The 23,598-nt window shown below is 40.1% G+C and overlaps 1 protein-coding gene across 1 annotated transcript; it reads right to left on the bottom strand.

Annotated features, from left to right (window-relative positions):
* Positions 1-207: 207 nt before the first annotated feature.
* blmh (bleomycin hydrolase) lies at positions 208-23,154 on the bottom strand. Its single transcript, XM_022761222.1, has 12 exons — positions 23,032-23,154; positions 20,726-20,923; positions 18,860-18,969; positions 17,720-17,861; positions 17,411-17,499; positions 17,203-17,295; positions 8,030-8,185; positions 7,750-7,908; positions 7,587-7,654; positions 5,706-5,823; positions 5,351-5,417; positions 208-515 (listed from the first exon to the last, which is right to left on the bottom strand). Exons 1-12 carry the CDS (start codon positions 23,039-23,041, stop codon positions 367-369), a joined length of 1,359 nt encoding a protein of 452 aa, XP_022616943.1. The 5' UTR covers positions 23,042-23,154; the 3' UTR covers positions 208-366.
* Between the last annotated feature and the right edge of the window lie 444 nt (positions 23,155-23,598).

Genomic DNA, 23,598 nt, shown 5'->3' on the forward strand with positions numbered 1-23,598 from the left:
ATCCTCTGCTTGTTTGTGATCTCATTTTCTGTCAAAATGAAAATGTTATTATGATGCAGGAACCCCACTTCACCTTTTAAATGTTAAGGCCCAGATTCAGTGCCTTATAGTCATTTCATCATCCTGGAAAACCACTCATGCAAAAGATGTAACAGTGTACGCTTCCACTCTCTGGAGGAAATGAAGATAAACAAAAGACACAGGCAGTACAGTAAAAAAGAAAACAAAATCTTTATTATTTTGTCTAGAAGAAGAGGCTGTTTTGGAAGGAGGTCACAGGGAAATATTGAAGAGGTAAAAGCAGCCGAGGAATAGGGCGGAGTCAAATAGACCAGAGGTTGGGGTTTAAAACCTGGATTTCTGTTTTTATGCCAGGGCTCCCATCGGGTCCCAGGCAGGAAGTACAATGGGCTCCTGTTGCATCACTTCCAGGACTTCGGCGGCCAGGAACTTCCTGTCTACCACCACCTCGTACACGTACTCGGAGAACCAATCGTCCGTCATGATCAGGTAACCTAAAGAGACAGACAGGGGAGAGAAGCAATCATTTGTAAAAGTCTGACTAGATTAGTTTTCGCCTGAAATGGCAGCGAAAAAATACTTTTGGAGTGAGTTATTTTTAAAATTTCTATTGCATGCTTATTGGCTCACCAACACGTATGAGATTTACTAATTTTTTCCTTAGGTATCGAAATATGGTATTGAATGACAAGACATTTTTCAATCCTCAGTAGTATCAAACCAATTTGGTCGGTCCATAAAAGTATCGAAGTTCAATATCCAGCTCTAAGTGGTGCTCAATGAATTATGAACATAATCCTGTGTAGAAGCATTCCTCGTCTTAGAGGCTGTTTGTTTCTCCAAAAATGAGAACACTCCATCCTCTAAGTAGGTCTTGGATAAAATAACAAGATATGAGGAGAAAGGCCAAAGTCAATCTATCTGTACACAGAAAGCCTTAATTCACAGCACATTCTTTTAGAGAGAAAGATTTGAATTAAGAACACATTATGTTGCTAACTAAAATGATTATCATTACCCCTCTTTTGCTGAAAGGGGAGCAGTAGGAAGTGCGGCTAAGAACAACTCAACAGAAACACATAATGTCTATGCATGCACGTTTTAACTGCTTAACACTGCTCTTTATCACTAAACTCCATTGTTTCAACAGGCAGAAGAAGGAAGAAGCCGAGAAGGACCCCCGCCCATCATGGTTCACACTCCCCCACCCAGCAGTTCAGTATGCATTCAACACTCCTGCTATCACCTCTGCATGCCCACCCTGATAAAACTAAACAATGTCCGTCTCGCCCTCACTGTATGTGTATGTGTGTAGGCATGCAAGGTCAATGTGGCCAAATCTGGGATGGTTATGAAAGTGTACCTTGAACTTCTACTGGTGGAAGACATGTTGGGATAACCTAATCTCTTTTTGGAAGAGGATGTAGCCCCATGCTGAAATGATTAATTAAAATGAAAGATGTCTGTGTGTGGGACTGTAATTAACAAAGACTAAATGTCATGTGAAACCAGAGCAGCTCGAGTCTTAAACTGAACTGACATATATTGGAAGCTGAATGAGACCTGGAGCAGTTTGTTATGCCTCAGTTTGAACACGCAGATCACAGTGAATTCAAGTTATTTTACTCCTCTTTTTCCCGATGCCACCTCTCGCTCCGTCTCTTCTTTTCTCCTTCTCATGTGTTCAGAGTTGAGCAAACGAGAGCATCCCTCCCACTGTCAAGCTGACTTATCGAAGACGTCAGGGTAACCGCAAGAACGTGCCACAGTTCCAAACAATGTATCAGAGATGACGTATCAGTGTGTGTGTTGTGTATGCATCTTCTTCCAAGTACGCAAATCTTAGGTGGCACATTGCCTGGTTCTCACTGTGGTGTCCGTGTGTGTGTTGATGTGAGCTTCCTGGAACCCGCGTGTTGGGTGGCATGGTGGTGTGTGTGCATATGTGTGTGTGTGTGTGTGAGAGATTGAGTGAATGTTGGGTGTCATTATTTGTTTTTAGGGATAGGCTGACTGTCCTGTCTCAGAACAGATGGATCTAGTGTAAGCTAGAAGAGTGTGGAGAGGCCATCTTGCTTTTCAGCTTCAGCAGTAATCCTGAACACGTGCATTTTCAATTTGCACATTAAGAAATAGGAGTTGAAACGCCGGAAATCTGCATTAAAATAGGAATACTGCAAAAACGTTTTTAGCCTTGGCTGGGGTGGAAAAGGAAGGAAATGTGACAATGTGGGGTTGTGGTCTGACTGGAGCTATTTCAATTATACCATCTTGTTGCACCCCCTTCTTCTGCAATAGCTTAATGGCACCCGACCAAAGAATCAGCACCAACAACTACTTATCTCAATGCACCCAACTTCTAATATTTGCATAACAGCAGTGGATGGAAATTGCATCCACTGAAGTTATGCAAATTTGTGCCACAATTTGTTGGAAACCGGACTTTTGCTGGCAAACATGGACCATGAAGATCATATATATCTCTCTACAACAAGAGAAGTGAACAACAATTTAGCCATATCACAAAAACCTGAGAAGACCTTTCTAAACACCCCAAATTCAAACAACTACTAAATGCCTAAAAATAAATGTTAGTGTAGGGATGAGGACATGAGGACATAAAAGTCAATCAAGCAGTTTTAAGTCTGTGTTTCCACATAAAACAGAAAATTACATCTGTGAAGTAATTCTGACACAAGGAAGAAAGTGTGATATTTTGAGAATAAAAATTTTCATGTGTCTCAGCTCCACACGTGTGGTAAATAAGTGGCGAACAGAACAGTAGCTGTGGTATGACCACAGAAAAGTCACTTTTCATTTAATGTGAAATCATTGAAATGAAAGCTTTAAATGAGGTGAAGGGACAGACATGTAACTGTTGTTTGGCTGCAAAATAATGGCAACAGATTAGAAACGTACTTAAAAGCTAAAGAAGCTTCTCTTCCTAAGACTCTGTTATGTCCACTACCATGGAAATCCTTCCATACAAATTAACATCACTGCCTTGTGTTTATTCAACAGTAGACCCACATTGGTAGGAAATAATAGTTTCTTTCTCTCCATGTCAAACTCATTCAGAGTTCATGACAAATGTTAAGGTGTCAAATTAGAAATAAAAACCTCAGACTGTGTTGCCAAACATTTGTCTAAAGCAGTGAAAAAGTATGAGTTCTGGAGTAGGCAGAGTCATAACAGCGGCTGAGGGAGGACTGAAAGATGGAGGAAATAGAAAGTTAAACCTCTCATGAGAGACTCCTTCTGGGTTAGGAGGAAAATTAAAAGGCCTGAAGGGAGAAGTTAGGCCAAATCTTATAAACACACTCCACTCACTCACTCTGCTCCTCGGCTTTTACCACTATTCTTCCAATTTCTCCTTTGTGAGCTTTCCAAAATAATCTCTACTTACGCTTGCCTTTGTTTTTACTTCTTGCTAACTGATCTCTACCTGTACTACATTTTTATTTTTGTTAGGTCTCTCCTTTCTCCTGTATGCCCTCTCTCCTTTTCTCCGCTTGTGCCTCTCTTCCCCCTCAGCTTTTGTCAATCAAGCAAAGCCTCTGGATTCCCAAGTGAACTCCACTTCTCAAACTTTTGTTCTCAATAACTTTATTAATTTGCCTGCGGACAGGCTCGGAGCCTGGGCCTTCCCCATCTGCTGGTGTTTATGGAATAAGATATGCGTGAAATATATTTGATTTGACTGAGGGGTTTTCACATGTTTTCCCAACAGTCACTACGGTTTGTGGGTTCAAGCAAATATTGTGAGAATGTGTGTGTCTCATTGTGTGTGTATATGCCGTACTGTGTATGTGTGTGTTGCCAGACGATGCATGACTGACCTGAAATACTCTCCTATAATTTGCAGTGGAATGTCGAGCCCAGAGAAGGAGAGGAGAGGCAGAGAGGGTCAGAGGAAGATGAGAGACAGAGATGAAAGGGCAGACCCAGTAACAACAGTAGACAGTAAAGTCTGGGGCAGTGGTGTGGACTACCTGCTGTGTTGTGGGGCCTGTTGCATAAAGACAAACCAACCTTACTTACTTAATGATAAACATCTACATTTTTCCCTGATGCATCAAATTACTTACTGGTAGTTTGCCAAGACTGACTTAGTTTGTTAAATTCATTTGAATTTGTGTTTAAAACAAACAAAAACAACTCAGTAATCTGACCACTAAAAAATAAACTGTGTGGTTCAAAAGTTCCCAGTCAAAACGAGACATTCTGCAACGACGAGTCACATTTCAATGTTCTGTCTATAGAGTTATATTCTACAAAAATCTAAAGGCCTGGTCACACCAGTATTGAAAACAGCAAAGTTTCATTGGCAAAATCAGATCATTCCAAGTAAAAGCGTTGCAATAAGTGGATTTGCTTGCAGGGGCAAAATAAGTCCATCCAAACTTTTTTCATCTAGTCACACTGTGACCATCAGCAAACTGTCTTTACACTGCTAACCTCTGAGGGAATGGAGCGCTGGAGAGTCCAAATTTGAGGGATGTTTTTGCCTGTGTTGAACCACAGTTATGAAATCAATGGTGCAAATAGTGCAAGTCTTTTGAATAAACTGTGAGGACTGTGTTTTCTTTCTTCAACCAAGGTAACAACTAAGCTAAAGAGCTTGCTAACTGCGAGAAAGCTCGTTGGGTTGCCTTTTTTCCCCTCTTAAGTAAAGTCTTTACTGAATGAAACAGTATTCAGTACTGATGACCAAATGCCAGGGGGAAGTAAACAGCACAATACAGAGAAAATAGAAAGAAACTCTGAAGTAATGTGACTGACTAGTACTAGCGTTTTACTAGCTGGCAAGGGTGTTATCTCAGTTATCTCGCCAGCCACGGTGGTTCACTAGCTTATTCTGTAACTATGTTTATGCAACTGGACCCAGAGACTTTGAGCTACAAAAACAAGAAAAAAGAGAACACAACAGGGGCTGTGCTTGCATGTTTGTCTGTGAGCCTTTATGAAACAGGACACAGTCAATTACAAGTTCATAAAGAAGCAGCACAGGCGGACCTCTCAGTCTAATCCTGTTCATAATTAAATAGTCACAAACAGGAAGGTGATGGCTTGTCCCGAAACACTGTGGTGTGAGAAAGATGTGATAGAGAGATGGAGATGCAGGAAGACTTTGTTGCAAAAGGAGGTATATGATTTTAGGACCCAATCCAAGTGAAACAAACTATTTTAGATGTTTTCAGCCAACAATTAGTGCCATATTAAAAGAAATCAGTCTATTTCTCTGTGGCTTCAGGTTAGAATACATTTTGCTGATAATTCATTAAAAGGTTAAATCTAATATCTAAATATTTATGATGTGTTGTGTTACCTTTGTTCCCACGGTCATCGCCCCAAGAGTTTTCCACCCTCCACTTCTCATAGCCCTCTTTCCCATCCTGAGAGAAAGAGAAATAATGACAAACAATGAAGAGATAAGAGCGTGAAGCAGAGACAAGAGGAAAGAAAGTGTCCTGACAGCTGGGGTTACTTATGAGGGATGAAATTGACAGTACTATGAGAAACTGCAGCAGATTAAAGCGGCATAAACATGCAGCAAGGTTACAATAAGCCCTGGGAAACTCTGCACTTGTGTACTCCTGTTGGTCTGCTTGTATACATACTGCACATTTGCATGAGTTTATTGAACAGTCACACACCTGTACTGTATGTTTGTGCGAGTATACCTTGTCTGTGACAGCAGTGAGGATCATGGCGTGGGTCATGAGAGAGTCTCCATATATCAGTCGCTCTGCCTTCGAAAGGTTCTTCACCGAAACTCCAAACACAAGCTCATGGTTGAACCTACGCACACACACACACACACACACACATACAAGATAAAACACATTACACTACATTCTCTGCTGTAAAAGAAGTTCAAACTCTTGTCTTTGATGTCACCTACATACTGATCACATTAATAGAAAAAGCAAAGACATCAGTGTTTTGATAAGGTTCCAAAAATCCTAATATATAGCTCAAATTTCTTTTTGAAGGTGCCGGGGAAGAGTTGTGATGACCATAAAAAGCCAGAAGTACGGCCTTTGTAAGCCTGGAATTGTCTATGGGCTAAAAGACAGCTCACCATTTCATTCCTTTCTTTAGCACGACTGTAGAAATGAGGCTCCATTAAGCCCCAGCCTCATTCCAAATATAATCCTCTGGCACAAGAAAAGATCTGTTTGAAAGATGAGCTTCAACAGAGACGGTACCAGACATTCGGCACCATGCTGGTTTGGTTCAGTGGGCAAATTTAAGCCTGGCGCCAGTACTGCAGACGCATATGCTGCTGCACCTGAAGGGCAAAGATAAGCAACTTTTCCCCTGTGTTGAGACCGACACCTCATGAAGGCATATGAGCTGTGGTTCAGTCATGTGAATCCGGCCATAGTACAGTACGCATAACAATGGCAGCAGCAAGTGCAGGTGTAGCAACAGGTCTGCTGTGACTTGTGAAGAAAAAAAAGAAAAAAAAAAACAACAACAAAAAAATGGTGTATGGAGTTTTTGTGTATTTGACATGGATCATCAGGGACAAGTCATAGACAAATCAAATGAAGGGAGGAAACACCTTACACTTATCTAAGCATCTCAAAAACAGGCAACCGTAATCTGTACACACAGTTTGGGCTGATTGAGTTTCAGTTATTAACAACATGTCACCTAAATGCCAGGCCATGTCCTGAAATGTTACTGTTGTTGTTGGGAATAGAGACAGCTGGCATCTGTTGTAGCACCGCTCCACATACACAACTTTCAGAAAGATTACAAAATGATGTCGTTTATGCTAAAACAGAGACCACTCATAATGTGAGCTGCGTGCTAACAACATTATCCGGTGACCGTGAGAATTGTGGAATTTCAATTGTTCTGGTATCGACTTCCAAAATGTGTATTTGTATAGTGACATCGCTACAACAGTGCCAAAAATTAAATGGGACAGTTCACTGGTGAAACAGATTTAAAGATTTAAGTTCTTTTACATTTCAACGCGTGTTTGGCTCGTTGGCGTTCAGCCCTTTCATGCATTGCAGAGTTGTACGGTTCAGTATAGTGACGGAAGCGAAAAATAATGAATATAATAATGTAATAATATATAATATATAATATAATAATAATGAATATTAAGTGTGTATGTTGTTGTTGTATGAGCTTGTTGAATTGTCCTCAAATGATTGTAGTAAATAAGTAATTGTTGTACTACAATTTCTCGTCCAGAAAACACACATCTCCTTAAGGGCACTGAAACATTAAAGCAAGTGTAGATTTACCAAATTTACTGCTTGTCATCCCTACTACATTTGATGAATTAAGACACTAAAGCCATGTTAGCAAATCTAGATCATGTCTGATCTAGATTTTTAATAACATTGCAAATCACTTGTTCAATTTAAACCATTTGGTCAATCAGGTAGATACACTTTGCTACCTTAAAATCCAAATGATGCCAATGATGCCATACCCCAATGCATGGTTCACACTTCACTGGTTTTTGGGATTTTGGTACCCATGACAATCAAATCATATCAATCACATAACTACACACCAGATGTCTTTATACTCACACATTCATGTCATTAATGCCCAGCTTGCCGTGGAAATGCTTCCCAACGTCACAACCAAACCACACCGCCTAGGAGAAAAACAAGCAAAGTTCAAATTTACCAAGTTCACGTGCTCAAATTCACACACTTGTGTCCACAATTATGCCAGTTTGTCCCAACTGACCTCTCCCTCCTTGATGGACTCTGCCGCAGCCTTTTTAAGCAGCTGAATGGGCTGGTTGTTGTACAGAGTGCTACGGCCCCCAACCATGTTACCCAGGAACTCAACACTATACAGCTTCCCATATGGGTTCTGGGGTCGAGGGTCGTTCACAAGGCAGACCTGAGGACAGGGATTTACAACACAAACTCAGACACAGTACAACTTAGAAACTGAGGTTCTACACATTACTGAGCAACAGCAAGTTTTTATTGCTATCTGTTGTGTATAAGGGCCAACATACTTTGTCCTGAATGTTGTATAGGGGTTTGACGTGATCCCTGTAAAATTCCTGGGGGGTGAGTGGTCCCATGCGATGGAAGTTCTTGTCCTTATCCCTGTACTCCCAGCTGATGGTCTCAGGAGGGCTGCCTAGACAAACACTGGCCACTCGGAACACCTGAACAACAACACACAGTTTGAACATGAATTTCTTAACAAAATTGCTCTCCAACATTACAAATCTGGATTTTATGGCAAAAAAAAAAAAAAAAAATCAATGTCAAGCTGATGTGTAGGATTCTCAGACAGTCAGTTCTTGTATCAAAAGCTCAGATGACAAATTCCCAAGAGGAAACACCAATCCAATAAATCTCTATTTTTAAAAAGTCAGCTGTGATATGATTGTACATATATGTGCAGGGACACTATAATGCTACTACAGACTGAAGCTCTAATACAAATAGACACACATATTTATTGTTATTGCCTACTCCAACACTTCTTCTCCTCTACTGTAGATGAGCGAACCAACATGATTCAAAGTGAAGAGTAACATTTGTTCTTCCTCATCTTTAGGGAGGTCACTGGAGAAGTTTCCAAATCCAATTTACCACTTACATTCTTAATGTGTGCTCATCTAATCCCTCCAACTCCACATCCCTGCATACACTTCTTCGGTGCTTGGGCCTCTCTCAAACTTCCCTACATGTTCCTCTCTTTTTCCTCTCTACATTGCTTCCCTCCCCTCTCATCTTCTTCATATCCCTCCATTTCCCCATTTGCACCCCACACCCTTTCCCCCTCCCCCTCCCCCATGTGTGTCTTCCTGCGGCGCTGAAGTTCAGACTGAGTTCCTGTGGACTAAATCTGGTTGTTTGGAATGGGCCATCTGTCAATCTGGCCCTTCTAACCTCCGATATAGTTATCTCAGGAATTTCCCCCTTTTGCTTTTCACCTCTCCCATCCTCTATTCTCATCTCCCAGGACTCAGCAGATGCTTTTCCTATTAAATGTGATTAAAAAGGGGAAGAAAAATTTGGTTTCAGATAAAACAAGTGTGATTGGACAGTGACACATTGGTTTGACAAAAGGCAAACGTATGTACAGTGGGTCTACAGCAAAGTGTGTACAACACAGAGTATTGTTCTGATTTTGTGGAGGAATGGTGATACATGATACACACTGCTCTCACTATGGGTGTCACAAAAAGTACGTTTCTAATAGACTTTAACACACTATTTTTATTGACTACTTCTACTGATATCTAGACAAATTAAACTTCTGTCTGGCTGAATTTAGAGCTGAGGGGGGGATTATTTTTGGCCCTGCCTGGAGAAATATAGCAGCCGTCGCAGCAGTTTCCCATGCTTAGTCAACACATATTAAATGCCCCTACATAAAGATGACATTCTTGCTTTTGGGTTAGTAGACACTGAGCCAACTGAGGCCACTATTCTCACCCCAAACATACCCAGGCACATGCTTTCACAGAAACAAACACAAAAAAAAAATCATAAATTCAGGCCTGGCTTACACAAACAAACAATCCCCTTCTTCATCACAGAAATACATAAAAGTCACAAAAGTACAGACACACACAAAAATACACACATGCCAAGTCAACAAAGGCATCTGTTCAACCTCTCACCCACCCGTAAACCATCTTCCTCCTAATTTAACCACTGTGTTTAGACTGCCCTGTGTGCAAGATGACATGCCAAGGTGTCCATCCCCATGTCTGGTCTGTGTTTGCCCAGTTGCCCTGAGCACCTTCACAAGACATCTCTGCTACCCCTCGACCCCCGCCTCTCTCTCTTTATTCCTCCTTTTTGTCTCTTTCATCCAAGAACAACTCTGCTCTACGTGGTAAATTTAAACATTTCCACTCACTTTACAATTCTTCTTTCAGATGCCCTGAGGCACACTGTAAGCATCTCCCTTACTGCCGCGTGCCCACTCATCCTCCCCTGGCAAGGTAAATTAGGTAAGTGTGAGGGAAAGGCTGGGCTGACAAAGAGAACTCTGTCAGAGAATAAACAGTCACAGTGACAACAGAGCAGGATCACTATTGAAACACCTGCCTCCTCAATGACAGATATACATGAGTGACAGAGGAGGAGGGAAAAGGTGAGAGGTACAGAGAGGTGGAAAGAAACAGTAGAATAATAAATTCAACACTCAATAACTCATTTCATAAAGAGCTGGGAGTATCAAAAAATGTATTGATGAATACTAATCATACTTTCAAGTCAGCAAATTATGGTTGCATTTTCAAAACAGAAAATAGCAGCAGATCATTTCAGCCCAAACCCTGAGGGTAGACTTCAAGTTCTTCAACCACAGGCATTACCAATAAAATCTGCAGGACTTGACTCATGCTTGGGTTGTAACTTCAAAGGCTATCTAATTCATATCTTAATATTCTAACCCTCTGAACTGTTTAAAAGGTTTCAAGAGCCAGCTGTCGTAACTGATTCTGATGGAGTTTGTCAACAGGCAGCTTTTTCTTCAACTCATCAGTCTCTAGCAGAAAGTACACCTCAGGTCCACCTCATTTCTGTGACATAGCGAGTTTGCATGTCTTTCTATAAACAATAACCGACTGCCTGAATGCTATTGGGGCTGACCGCGGCTGATGTTGGATAGCATCTGTGCTCCAATGTTGACTAGCTGGCATCCCTCTGCATGTTTATTAGTCTTGCCCGACCCAAACAAATATCACCTGGAGTTAGGAGTGAGACTAACACATACAGTAGGCAGGCCGAGCCAATAGCAACACACTTCAATATATCTGCATATACTGGTAACCTTGAGCAAGTCATTTCAATTTCCAAGATTATGTTGGTGCTGAGCACCCTGAGTTCAGCCTTCCTTCTTTCCCGGACTGTCTATGTTTGTAAAAAACATTGCATACTGTACTTTCATTGCATGCAGGGTGTTTAAATTGTAGCTACACTGCTGAAGCCATTTGAAGCCCTTTGCCTAAGAAGTTCAATTATGTCAAACAAAAAAAATTAAAATATGTCACTTTGAATTTAAACCAACTTCTAACTTTGGATAAATCCCAACTAACAACTGAGTGGCTTTAACTTTTCAAAGAAAAGAAAAGACAAAGAAAAAAGGTGATGTGAAAAAAAAGTTTACTTGTTTACTTTTACTTGTTGCATTAAAGGCATTTTAAAAACACTTGTACCTGATAAGCTGCTGACCAAAACTGAAAGAGTAGCTTCCTTTGCTTTTGTAGTGCAGTTTAGTTGTAAGAAATGGTCACTAAACACTGGCAATATGTGCACCTGTTACCGACTCAATCCTGTTTAATGAAGTGGGGTTAATGTATTTGCACATGTAGCATATCAATGTGATGAATAAATTAGGGCATTAAATATTTAATGATATTCATTTTTGCTGTAAAACAGATGTAGCTAAATTAATAAATAATGTGGGCCAACCCATTCAAGGCATAATTAAGGGCTGGCTCTCATCCAGGTGACGCCAAATTGAGGAAAAAATGTGTCTCATTGCTGCTCGGAAGTGAATTCATAATTATTGTCTAGAAGCTGGGCTTGTGAACATAAGCAAATGACACCATGCAAACAGTTTGGATAAAAATGAGCGAGGTTTTGATTAAACGTCCATGTTTTGTAAACATGCAACACATGTGGTCATTGTTAAATTCTAACAATAGTGCAAAGAAATTCAGTGAGTGGACAACTGGCAAGACTATTCTTTCAGCCCCTAACAATGACACATATGGAGGAACCCACCCACAGCGAACAACAAATCAACTGAGCCAATAGCCCGCAGCATCGAGGCTCTGAGCTGCAGCAAGAAAGTCCTTCTGTCAGTTGATGGCTGTCTCATAAATTTGTCTAAAGAATCACGCTCCGTGCGTTCAGAGCCAAGACCAGAGCCGCACATGGTGTTTCTGATTCCATGACGCAATGGAGCATGGAAGGGCCACAGTTGTGGCGTGAGGGACACCACCTGTGTGTTTCATGTGTGTGAAGTAGTGCATGTACATGTATAGTTACTGGTGAATGTCCCTTTATTTTTACTTTTGTGAGTGTGTGTGTGTGTGTTGTCATCTTGTCCATGTAAGTGATAGTAGAGGAGCAGCGATACACACCAGATACAGCATGAAAGAGAAAGACTGGCTTTGAAACTTAAACTAATGCTCTCTGCCTCAGTAATGCAGCGTATGGATACTGTCATCCTAACAGCGTCTATAAAGGGAAACTCGTAGTGCACTGGACTACTTCTCCTCTATTGTGAAGGTTTTTAGACAAATGTGATGTGCTTGGTTTTAACCAATGTGCCTGACAAGAATTAGCAAAAAGAAAAAATTCTTGATATGCAAAGGGATTCTGTTAAAATCAAGCGCACCCCAGGTATACTAAGTGGAAGCAGAGAAGTTGACCCCAGTTGCCTGTCATGGGAGTGTGTGAGGGGCCGGTGTGATGAAGACCAGGGCACAATCACAGCTGCCACGTGGGTAGGGTGGACAGCATCACCTCCACACACTCCAAAGTAGGACTGACACGACACTTTGATCCTGAGAAACACATGTGCACACATTGATGCAAATGCACGAGAACAAGTGGAGGAAACACCAGTTTCCCACTTGCATGAGTCCAAGGAAACCAACTACGTAAGCCTATAAACACACATGGACAGCATGACAGAATGTCCACAAAGGATGTGGACACATGGACATCAATGAAGTGGTCTGTGAAATCACCTCTGTTAGTTTGTAGACCTAATTTGGACAAACGGCTCCTACAGGTACTCTGCTACAAATAAAATCCCACTGAAATACCACATTACTAATAAACACTGTAATAACCACAACCTCAACAGCTGTCAGTCATCTGAAGTTTATCACATCAATCCTCATTTACAGGATAGACAGATAGACAGATAGACAGATAGATAGATAGATAGATAGATAGATAGATAGATAGATAGATAGATAGATAGATAGATAGATAGACAGATAGACAGATAGACAGATAGACAGATAGATAGATAGATAGATAGATAGATTATTTATCCCCTAGGGGAAATTCATGATAATAATATGATAATATGCAACAGTGGTGTTGAAGTTGGAGGCAAATCAAACTCCAGAACACAGCAAATTGTCATATCACTAGTTTAGGACCACACAGCTTAGAGTCAGTGTAAAATAAAAGGATGATGTAATCCCACAATAATTCGGCATTTGTGTGTTTTCAATTATACAAGTATTTAAATGGTGATGTAAAGTAAATGGGGTTAAGTTGACTGACTTGAGTGATACTGTATACAGTCCTTTTAATTGTGAACTATTTTATTTGTGCAGTTGATCAATTAATTCAGTAGTTATAAAATGACAAATGTATCTTCAAATCGCTTATGTGTCTGTCAAAGTGTCAAAGATATTCAATTCATGATAAAAAAAAAAAGCATGCAAAATATTAAAATTTAGGAAGCTGTGACTAGCATGCGTTTACTCAATAAATTATTTTCTCTTTTAATTCATGACAGTACTTTAATGTGTTCAGTTGTCTTAAGTGCAGTCTGTTTCAGTGCAACTGTGATGCTTCCTGCAGATGAAACTGACACTTGTCACTTGTAATATCAAATAAATAATGCTGATCTTGATCCCAATATAGTTTTTAGAAAATTTTAAATTACAGATAAGCTGACAAACATTTTTGAAATGATACAGTATGAGATTGGAGATCCAAATGGATCTTACTTTTTAAAATGCAATACGATACAATACATACCCTTCCTATATACATAGGTGACAACTCTCTCACTAATGTGGCCATAACAGGATCAAAAGCATTAAAAGGTTTGAATGCGATTCATTTCATTTGATTCATGAAACCAATGGCTGGGATGTGACCTCTGCTAAGGAGGTTCGTTTTTTACCTGTCTGTTTGCCAGTAAACATGATTACGCTAAAAGTACTGAACCCATTTGTGTCAAACTTGGTGGACGGATGGGGCAGGGCCCAGGGAAGAACCCTTTTGGGGCAGTTCCAGATCATTTACTATGTGGCAGAGGTGTGCGCTTTCTGAGTGCCGTTCTAGTGAATGATGTTTTTTAGTTGGTGGTGAAATGTGCAACAATATCATTGAACGATTTGGCTCTTGTTTTGACGGTCGTTCTTTTGACATGACTGAATCCTCCATTACCACCGGCCGTGACAGAGTGGTGTTTCACAAAACAAACCACTTCCAGGTGGACAAACAACCACACCGACAACCCTCCGCCCCCCACCCTGTCATGCAGTGCAGTGGGAGTCATTTTTGTTGTTGCACAACATATGTTTGTGTGTGTGTACAAGTTTGTGTGTGTGTGTCTAGCGATAGATGGGCATCCATGGAGGCCACTGTGAGACACAGGGGACTGTTTAAACAAGCAACCAGCCAGCAGTACAATACAATCAAACAGCTGACAACAAAGGCTACTTAACCAGACCCCTATACTGTGTGCAATCATCTCAATAGGAGGCTGATTGACTGACTGGCCCCTCAAATACACATGCACACGCACACACCAAGAATAAAGGTTCATATGAATACACACCTGTCAAGATCATAAAAACACACACTGCAGGCACATGACTGTATTTCACTGCATGCATAAATACACATAATAACATGTATCATGTCTATAAGGTGAAAGTGTTTGTTTACAGTTACATGTTTACCTTCACCGTTAGAGTGGATTAGGTTGTATTTTTGTCCAGCATTAGAGGCTGTGAGGGAAACTGTTCCATAAACAAGATCACTATCTTTAACTTTGTGAAATCTGAGGCAGTGTGCAGGTGTTTTTTTATTTTTTTTATTTGTTGCTTTTGCTTACACACTCTGTATTCCAGAAATGATTTGCACATTACACAATTTAATAAGTGAATTAAACATCCAATACTGTCAGGTATGTTGTCAAGAGTTTCACTTAAAAAAAGAAAAGAACACTGTCAGTCTGTTCTATTACACTGTCTGCAAGATTGTATTCAACCTCTTAGACACTGGGTTGGGACACTAGGTTGAAATGAAAGTTCTTGGTATGTGCGCACTAGTGCCATCTATCCCTTCAGTTGAATAAAGCCATTCTGATATGAAATCCTAATGCCATACACTACGGTCAAAACCCCCAATTTTCGATCAGTTATTCAAAGTACATTTTTCAATTTTCAAGTGTTCCTGAAATGATTTTAAAAACAAGGAATCATGGAATCTGTTTGCCGAACTAAATTTAAATTTTTGACTCATTCAGCAGCCGAACACACGTGACGTGACGTTCTTTCTACAGTGGAAATAAACAAATGTTACTCAGAATGTTTGTTCGTTTGCAGAAGTTCCCACAAATGTGTTGCACGTGCAGTTTGCTTTGCTTTCACCGTCTGTCCAGTCCATCCCAAACCATTCTAATGTTTTGTATCATTATGTTGCTGTGTGTGTCTTGCTGACCAACCAGTCTGTCTTATTCACAGGTCTGGAACTGCTTAGAAAATTGGGGGTACTGTGTACATATAAGTCAGAGACTACTTTCCTATTGACATGAAAGGGAAAGTGGTCTCAGACTTCTGGACTCCACTGTACATATATCTACACACACACACACACACACACACACACACACACACACACACACACACACACACACACACACACACACAGTGTTGCTCATAAAGTTGGAATAAAATATTTTTTACCTCTTTCCATGAAATGATTGTGACAATGTGACTTATTCTTGACAGATAAAGTGTATATCTTCTCAAAACTTTAGTAGTCGATCTCTTCCAAACATATCACAATGAAAATGAAATCACAATTAACCTTTACAAACTGTAGTCAGGCTTAAACAAAATTGGGGGTATTGAAACAATAGGATTAAGGCTTCATTTAAATTTTTCAGCCTTAGTCAGTTTAACAGGAAACACATATTCTAGAAGATTTCATGCATATGAATGTCCAATATTACTCTTTCAAATGTCACAGTCACTAATATCGAGTATGGCCACCCCTGACACGGATCAGTGCATTAAGACGTTGTGGCATATTGTCCACAAGCTTGTTGATGTTGTCAGTGGGCAGGGCGTCCCACTCTTCGGTCAGAGCCTGGGCTAACTCCTGTAGAGTTTGAGGAATACTGTCCCTCTCTTTGATGGCTCGGCCTAAGGCTTCCCAGGAATGCTCAATAGGGTTCATAAAATTATTCCAATTTTATGGGCAACAGTGTATATATGTTATAAAACAATAAATAAAAAGCTTTTTAATTATAAATAAATCAGCATAAAACTTAACTCTTCTATTTGGCATGTGGATCATTGGCACTTATCAAATGTCAAAAAAGTGGACAGCAAAACAAAGCATCACTACATTAACATTTGTTGCATCTCATTTGTATTCAAATATAGGATCTTTAACACTGATCCTACCATACGTTAATAGTTTAAACCTGAATCCTGAACCTATCATTCCCATTATAGGTGTCACTTCAGCCTCAACACTGCCAGCAGCTCATAACTATTATGTAACAGCTCCCTCTTCTGGTCAAAATTGTAAATTGTAACAAACTTCAACAAAATATAAGCTAGAACACTTTATTCTGTAGTTCAATATGTATGCATGAAATACCTGAATGTAACAGTGTATCAAAAACATTTAATGCTCCATCTTCACATTGTGTAACCGCCTTTTTTCTACCAAAGAGCTCCAAGAGCTATGAAAGCAGAGGAACTAATCTAATAACTAAAATTCCCTAAATAGAAGTTTTATTCCTCTTGCTCAAGTTCTTTTTTTTAACCCATAAAAAAAGCCGACAACGTAGCTGTTAATGTTTAACGGTGATAAACACTACAAGAAATGCCTATCCCTCCTCCTAATATCAATACTAGAGTCCTTCATTTGTCAGGCTTTACACAGTGGTATCAGCTGCAAGGTCTATGTTTGATCAACCAGCAACTTTCAGAACTGCAAACTCCGCCCTGATAGTTGCTGAACCTTAGGAAAGTACTACCCCAGGGGCAGGGACTTTTCTGGCACGAGGAATTTATTGTACAGGAACTAAAGTTAGTCCCTTGTTCCTCCAGTCAAACATAGCTTATGTTCCTCAAAAGGTTTGTAAAGCTTGGGAAAGTTACTGTGGTAAAAATGCCCTATATAAAATATTCTACAGGAAAAAGCTGAGTCTCACCTCCTCTATCATGCTGTCCACAGCCTCAGACAGTTCAGCTTTAGTAGCATCACTTGCCACCATGTTCCTCAGTCTTAGGCAGTATTCTCTCAGCTATAACACACAGTGAGACAAAAACAACAGTTAGCGCTGCCACATCAAATACATGACTTACTGGTATGTCACCTTGATTGAATTAGCTTGAACAGCAGAAAATGTGTAAAGGCACCTTATGATTGAGGATGTCGTTCATTCTGCGTGAGGCCTCTGAGCTGTGTGACTCTGGAAAGCATTTCTTTGGAATGACACCATACTTTTCTGAAGAAAGGACAGTATAAAACAATATTTTTAACACAGTCAGATAACTCTAATGTTCCACCAGTGTCTTCTTCCATTAGAAGATTTACATATTTAAATTAAGTACAATTATCTTTCCGAATGACCAAGTACCTTTTAAATTACACAAATTACACAAGTTAGTCAATAATTCAATATGAACTTTGTGTTAATGCCATTGTGTATCATGATAAGTGCTAACCAATGAGGTTGACCAGCATGTCCCACTGTCCTCCATCATTGGTTGGATTGGAGAGCAGAAACTGGACTAGGCGTCCGTCTACTGCCTCCTTTCTCTGTGCTGTCTCTATGCAGGCCTGGAGGAAGTAGTAGCAACGCTCAACCTAAAAAAAGAAAAAACAAAAAAGAGAACAAAAACAATCAAGAGATATGGTGGGAAAATATATGCAGAAAAACAAGTGAGAAGCGCTACCACCTAATAATAAAATCACTTCCATTTTTGCATGTAATGCAGACATGTATACCTGAGAATGGGACTTGAGTTAGACTTAAGTCACAAAAATGACGACTTGAGTCTTGACTATTGTGAGACTTCAGCCTCTATTGTCCCCAGACAGTAAACACACCCAACAATTATTTGACCAAATGAATTGAACAAATATGAAATATGCAGCTTTGTGAGAAACAAAAACAGTATAAACACAGCTTTGAAAATAATTTTTCGGATTTCAAATCATTTTAACAGTTAGCAATTAGAGGACTGATTCTACACCTCTGATGTGGTGTAGAGTGCCTGGGGCGGGGGCAGATTAGTTTGACATATACTGCTTCCTTGTTCAGATGTAATATTACAGTTAGTGTTAGTCCCTACTTCTGGCACTTGTAACAAAGAAAAGGTGTAATCATGGTGCAACCACCATCAGTCTAAACATGTGGGAGAAAAAGACATTAGGCCAGAGAGAGATGAAAACAGTGAGGTGTCACTGTGACGTCAGCCCGGGAAGAGCACTGACCACAACACACAAAAGAGGGTTTTAGCTGAACAACGAATGCATAGTAGTAGAACGCTGCATAATAACACTGGACTAGTGCACAAGCATACACACAGATGGTGACTTGACTGTAAAACAACAAAAACATCCATTTATTAGAATGTTACATTTCTTATAACTAAAAAGTAAAAAAAAACATATAAAGGATTTTAAGATATGTGAAAAAACACCCAAATATATTACGAAATATAAACAACAACAAAACACAAGACGGCAACAAAAAAAAGTTTTAAAAGTTTAGAAGACAAATAAATCTACAGCAAAGGAATATACAGTACATCTCTAAGCCCATGAGGAGGAAAAACAGGCAGGTCGCTTATGTGTCGTACCTTGTCCCAGAAAAAGAGATAGGACTGACTGAACTCAAACTCCTCTATGTTAAATTTCTTCATGAAGGGAAGTCGCATGACATTGAGGCACGAGAAGATCCAACATCTCCCTAGGTGATAAAAAGAAGACAAGGACAGATTTTGAGAAATATGCAGGTTAATAAGGACCATGTGCATCTCTGCACCAGCACCAGTTGTGCTGCTTTATATATTTATTTACTAGCACTCCTAAAACTGAAAGGATAGTGTCACTTGTTCATTACATCCCTTCACTGAACAACAACGTTGTGCCTGACGAATAACTTTTAGATTTTCTGGTTTAATAATCACTGTGTAATCTCTCTGATCTGTGTGTGCAATTGCAATGAGGCTAACAACTGAATGTGGATGTCCTGCAAAGCTCGCTGCAGCTTAGATTGATACAGGAGTTCGACGGTACTATCTGAAGAAAGTTTAATGTCTCTGTAGGTTTATTTCATACCATGCTGAAATAAGTGGAAACCAATGGCTGTCCGTGAGGGGAGGATGAATGCATTTGTAAGTTTCAGACCAACAGTCCCATTTGGAATGTGGTCAGCATGGGTTGTCTTCAAGATGCTTTAAAGTGCATCCATCTCTAGAGTGTTTTTTGAGACATTTAGTTTACTTTCTTAGGCAACAGCAATGTTTGTAGCCTACACTATATCCACCAACACATAATGAGTGGTTAGTGGTTCCAGCTGCACCACTCACCATGGTTGTGAGGCACTGGAGTCCATTTAGCAAAACCAGTTTTCAGCCAGAAAACAGGAAACACAGATTTTAGTGTGAGTTATGAACAACACTGAAAAGGGAATTTTGAAAAATGGCCATTTGGTAGTTTTAGTGAGAAACTGATAAACCACCTGACAATTTATTTGAATCATCCAATTTACTAATTCTATGGTAACTTCATGAGTTTGTCATCATCAAAAGTGATGATGACGGGGGCGTAGTGGTCTAAGCAGGCGCCCCATGTGTAGAGGCTACAGTCCTCGCTGCAGTTGGCCCTGGTTCGAATCCCGCATCGGATGGCCCTTTACTGCATGTCATTCCCCCTCTCTCTGCCTCCCCATTTCCTGTCTCTCTCCACTGTGCTATCAAATAATGGCATAAAAACGCCCAAAAAATATACTTAAAAAAAAAGTGATGATGACAAAGATTTGCAAACAGGGAATTAGATGTAGTTGGTATGCTTAAAAAAACTGCATCAACCAAATTTCACAAAAAATGTTTCATGTGAGACTCCCGGTGTGTAACAGTGGACCTGAATTTAGAGGAATATATATAATACACATCATACACATATTCCATGAAATGCAAATGTCATTCTTTCAACATTTTAAGGAATAAAACAGATGCTGCAGACTTTGATATTTACTGATTTTGCTGGTCGCCCACACTCACAATCTGTCTGGAAAACACTTTTGCAACAAGCACTCCACCACAAAACAACTGCGTAACATTATATCAAAAGTGAGAGTATTTGTATCTGTCATTTTTGATGCATAATTGCAATCAGGAAATATTTAAGACAAAAATATTATTTGAATTCAGTTTGCAGCTTGTGTTGCATTTGTTATAATGAAGACCTGCTGGAACCCAGGTATGTTAAAATGTCAATTCTGAACTATTTACTTCAAACTTCCATATAATAACATTTGTTTGTGCTCTGTAATGTTGCTGTGAGCACCAATATACAAATTCTACACATTCTGTACAAACTGCAGTTTTCCAGGAAGCGATGGTCCAAGGAGAAAGACATCGCTCATAGTCACATACAGACATATTTTTTCTTCTTGTGGAAGGTAAACTACATCATGAATGTTGCTGTAGTACTTGTCCTACCTGAGTTTTTCTGGTTGGTGACAGGCTTTCCCTCTGTGGGGATAGAGTGCTGGAAGATGTGCACAGTATCCTGGACAGTCTGCCGGTGCAGACAAACCTCCAACGGGTCAATGCACGTTGACACATTCTGGGCCAACAGGTAGCGTGGCTCGGCCCGCAGCCGCTTAATGAAGGTGGCAACCTTCTCCTGACTTAGACCTGGAGGAGCAAGACGGGAGAGTTACAAAGAGAAGGATGCAATTAAGAATAAAATACAGGAAGAGAAAACAGCAGAATGAATGGTGAAAGAAGGAAGGTGGCAGAACAAGCAAAAAAAAAAAAAACTTGTTATAGGAAGACTCTCACAGCTAGACAGTCTGAATGATGACTATAAATTGGAAGAAGAATTTCCAACTGTCCAAATTCCCATTACCCATCTGTGCACTTAAGGCATATACACTTCCTACTTAAGATCTGATTTATGAGCAGCCACACACTCAGATGTCACAATAATGCCTGGAAAACATCAGATCAATAGTCATAAAATAACTGCACATCCTTTATTGAATACTTCAACTGTCTGGTGCATGTTTTTTCCATCATCCATACGCAGATGGATGGTGGAAATAAAGATGCTGAACACAATTATGATTAGAGTTCCGATAAGGTCTGAAGGACATTCTTGGAAAAGGGAGAGACAGAAGCATCAAACAAGGAAGAAATCAAGAATGCTTTTCTAGTAGTACTATAAATGGCCCTAGAGAGCTCAGGGCTGGTGTCACTCATCTGGCTTCATCTGTGAGGGGAACACATGGGAAAGCTCGTCTAGTCTCACTGGACAGGGGAAGGAGGGGAGCACACACACTCTGACAAAATCAAACTGGCACTGGTGTGTGGTTTGTAATTCCATCAAATAACAGGGCAAAGCAATTAAACATTGAGAGGAACATTGCCTAGTCATGCATGCTGCCTAGAGTTCGACCCCTCTCTCTCAGCTGCATTCTGTTATTTTCCATTGACACAAAACTGAAATACACTGACCGCCACAGATTAGGCCTGTGTCAAACTTCATTAATTGTCATCCCCTTATTATCAGGAAAAAAAGCAGAAGCAAGCCTGAGGCAGAGAATATTTTGAGAGCGGGCCTGCATGGGGTGCTGTGTCAACATTGAATTTTTTGACATTGATGAGTATGGATGGATAATGAGGGGGAAATAGTAAGATATGAATGTTCAGTCTATATCAGTACTAGTCAATAGCTTCAAACTGACAGCAGCTTACACAAAAAAAGTATAAGAAGGGTGTGTGTTGAAGAACAATTACGAGAAAATCTGAACGTAACTAAGGTGTCTGACATGTTATTCAACAAGTGAGGGCATGAATGGTGTAGACAGACATCACAGTGGTTTTCAATGGAGGGGCCAAACACAGGCATCAAGGGTGACTTGCAAATTCACACATCACTGGTTATACAACTGGATTTATTTAAGCTAAGCACTTTATTATGCCCATCACTGCTCCATGTGCAAAGGGCTGAACTACAGTTGGCATGAAGCCTAATAACAGTGGAGGCTCAGCAGACATCCAAAAGCAGTCCAAAGAGTATTATGACGCCATGAAAGTCCTTGTTTTAATTCAAACTTTAAAAATATGTGGAAAATATTATGATTTGTAAAATGAGAACAATTTATTAACATGGATTAAAGAAATAACTATATGACCAAACCCCAAACCATTGCCTCCCAGATAAAAAAAAGTGTTATGAAACCTGGGGTTAACTACAGTGAAACTGAAAAAAAAATCCTTCTCAATTGATTTGGCTGGCTAAAGGTTAACTTAGACAATACTAGTAATTGTTAAAACTATTAAAAGAGTGGCGCAAAATAGGCGAAACCGTCCTCTTTAAGGGTCAAAAACTGTGCTCCCTACCGAAAACTACTTAAATTAATCGCTACCACTTTAAAGAGTTTGACAGATTCTGGCACTTCTTAACTCCATTCTTGACTAGCTAGCTGCCCATGCTAACAACTGTAGTTCCTGGAACTGACACTAGCTTTTAACCAACGAGGTCAGGTGTGTTAGCTGTCTGTGCCTATAAATTGGACGTAGGTACCTTGCTGACAATCATTCGGGATGAACTGTCAACCTAACTGAGAAAACAACAGCAAAGTCATCCTAGCAGACTTGCATGCTAACGCATTGCATGCTAACTTAGCATGTTAGCTCCCTCAGCTGTCACCCTCTAGCTGTCAAATACACACTGCGCTCAGACTGCTGGCGACACAAACCATCGTGACCGAAACAGGAGAAAGTGGCACCTAACCTACCAGTTTCCATGTTCCCGAGGAGCTAAATGAGCGTTGTCTGTTTTCCTGAAAAGTCGCCGGCTCTTTGTTTATCTCATTCACCGACAGTCAGTCAATGTAATCACAGGGTGCGTTCGTTTATGGAATCGCGGTCGGTGTTTGACGTGGCGGCAGGGCGGAGTTTGTTATCTATTTATATTCCCACACCCCCAAAATCCAACCACTTCGAGTCCAAGCCATAGACTGTAAATGGTCCCAGCAGGCAATGGGATCCGCGAGAGAGACAAGTGACAAGGAGCTATATATATACTACTTGTTCATTACTACTACTACTACTACTACTACTATAACAAAACTAGGCTACTGTTCATTATTTTTGATATTTTGATACATAGGCCACATTGATTCCCACTAAGAGAGAAAGGTTGAATGTTTTTTTCTCTGGTGATCCATCTGTTTAAACAGTTGAGAGGCAATTAGTCTATATTTAAGGTAGCCATTTTCAGTCACTCATCTCAAATTGCATCATGAATAATGACCCCCTGCTGCTGGATCTAAATTGAACTAATAGCTACCATGAACAAAAAG

Source organism: Seriola dumerili, unplaced genomic scaffold (assembly GCF_002260705.1).
Source record: "Seriola dumerili isolate Sdu_G_001 unplaced genomic scaffold, Sdu_1.0 BDQW01000391.1, whole genome shotgun sequence".
NCBI lineage: Eukaryota > Metazoa > Chordata > Actinopteri > Carangiformes > Carangidae > Seriola > Seriola dumerili.

Excerpts from the sequence above, each read along its gene's own strand:
- blmh (XM_022761222.1), bottom strand. Across the intron at positions 18,970-20,725 it reads CACCAACCAGAAAAACTCAG|GGAGATGTTGGATCTTCTCG; the intron begins GTAGGACAAGTA and ends TTTATCACCTAG. Across the intron at positions 17,500-17,719 it reads CATGCTGGTCAACCTCATTG|AAAAGTATGGTGTCATTCCA; the intron begins GTTAGCACTTAT and ends TCCTTTCTTCAG.